The following is a 1,644-nucleotide window of genomic DNA, read 5'->3' on the forward strand; positions in this document are numbered from 1 at the left end:
CCTCTCCTGAGCTCACTGTCCATGAGGATGGAGGTCTGCGAGCCCTGGACCTTCTCCTGACCTTGCGGTCCACAGCATCCACCTCCCATCCTGTCCCACACAATGCGGAGCAGGTGTGGCCAGTCAGCAACTGTGCCTGGAGACCTGGTCCTGCCTAGGACCGTCTGTGTGAGTGTCCGTGCATGTGTGGGTGTGAGTTCCCGTGTGTTCCACATGTGCACAGGGCTTTGCGTTGTCATGCACAGGGCATGCACAGGCACATTTTTTGATGTTTGCTCACGGTTCTCTCTGCCCTTCCTCAGAGCCCTCCACAGCATGATCATTATGACATGCTCTGGGCTTGCCGCCCAGTCACCCGCGTTGGCAGGCAAAGCTGTCTTTAGTTGTCCATGACTCTGCAGGCTTGGGGCCGTCAGGTCCCGTTATCTGCCCCAGCTCCCGCTCAGACAGGCAGGACAGGGCTTCCCAAGCCCGGGGGCTGGGCTCCCGGCATGTGGGAGGCACAGGCTGAGTCCTGGACTCGGCCTCAGACCAAGAGAGCTACACTACTGTCCCATATGTGCAGTGCTGGGCATCATCAAACCCTTGGGAACAATCGCATCAGGAGGGACTCAGTGACTGTGCTGAGCGAGTCTGCCTGACCGGGTACTAAGCACCCAGTGGTCACCACCACACACAGAGCCACGCAAGGACAGCGCAGGAGGCCACCTCCCCGCCTGGTACCAAGCGCCTGAACCATGCATGCATGGCTGCGCATCCAGGCCAGTCTGCATGGGATTTAGTCGCAGGACAGACCGATTTCCTCCGGTAGCATTGAAGCTGGATGATTTAGACCAAATGTGCATTTGTCTACGTCAGGATTTCCCTGGGAACTGCTACTCTCTGTCCAGGTCTGCTGGGGTCACAGCTCAGGGCCCTTTGATGGCCCAGCTGCAGGGGGTGGGCTGGGCCTCTGGCCTCTGCGTGGCCCTCTGACCTGGCTCTGCTCGGTCTGGTCAGGACTCACCGGTGGGTTTTGTTCCCCATTCTATCCGTGCCCCCAAAGACCCAGCTTCCGAAGCCAGCCATACCCAGGAGGACGGCTGGTCAGGACAGTGCCATGTGCCGGAGCTGGAGTAGAGGATACTGTCCTTCACCAGCACCGAGATGGCTCTCAGGATGAAGGAGAGGAACAGGTTCAGGTGGATGTAGTTCCGGGTACAGTGCAGCTTCCTAGAGGAGAGAGCGCAGGAGGAAGGAAGTCGGAGGGGAAACCATTAGAGCTGGATTTGTGACACCAGAGACTCATGTGGAATTCATCTTCAGGTTTGTTTTTAAACAAATCTCACCCCAGAACCATTCCATTATCATTGTGTTTTTAGGTTGCTTCCAGTTTTTCATTATGAAATTTTGTTGCACACAAATCTCTCCCATTTCAGACTATTTCCTTAGGCTAGGTGTCAGGATGTAATAACAGGGCAGAGCCACCTGGGAGTGTGTCTCGTGGATGCTGAGCGTGTCTCACGGATGTGAGGTGTTGGGTGTGTCTCACAGGTGTGAGGTGTTGGGCGTGTCTCACAGGTGTGGCCAGACCGGCTGTGTGTCTGTGGATGCTGAGCGTGTCTCACGGATGTGAGGTGGTGTTGGGCGTGTCTCACAGGTGTG

General features: G+C 56.6%; 1 protein-coding gene across 1 annotated transcript in view; it reads right to left on the bottom strand.

The window, feature by feature from the left end:
- Vipr2 (vasoactive intestinal peptide receptor 2) overlaps nucleotides 1-1,644 on the bottom strand; it is a 75,027-nt gene that overhangs the window by 28,486 nt on the left and 44,897 nt on the right. The window contains exon 6 of the mRNA XM_013033637.1: nucleotides 1,071-1,212. Coding sequence (XP_012889091.1) covers nucleotides 1,071-1,212 — 142 coding nt within the window. The remainder of the gene's footprint in view (nucleotides 1-1,070; nucleotides 1,213-1,644) is intronic.

This window comes from Dipodomys ordii, unplaced genomic scaffold, assembly GCF_000151885.1.
Source record: "Dipodomys ordii isolate 6190 unplaced genomic scaffold, Dord_2.0 Scaffold173, whole genome shotgun sequence".
In the NCBI taxonomy this organism is placed as follows: Eukaryota; Metazoa; Chordata; class Mammalia; order Rodentia; family Heteromyidae; genus Dipodomys; species Dipodomys ordii.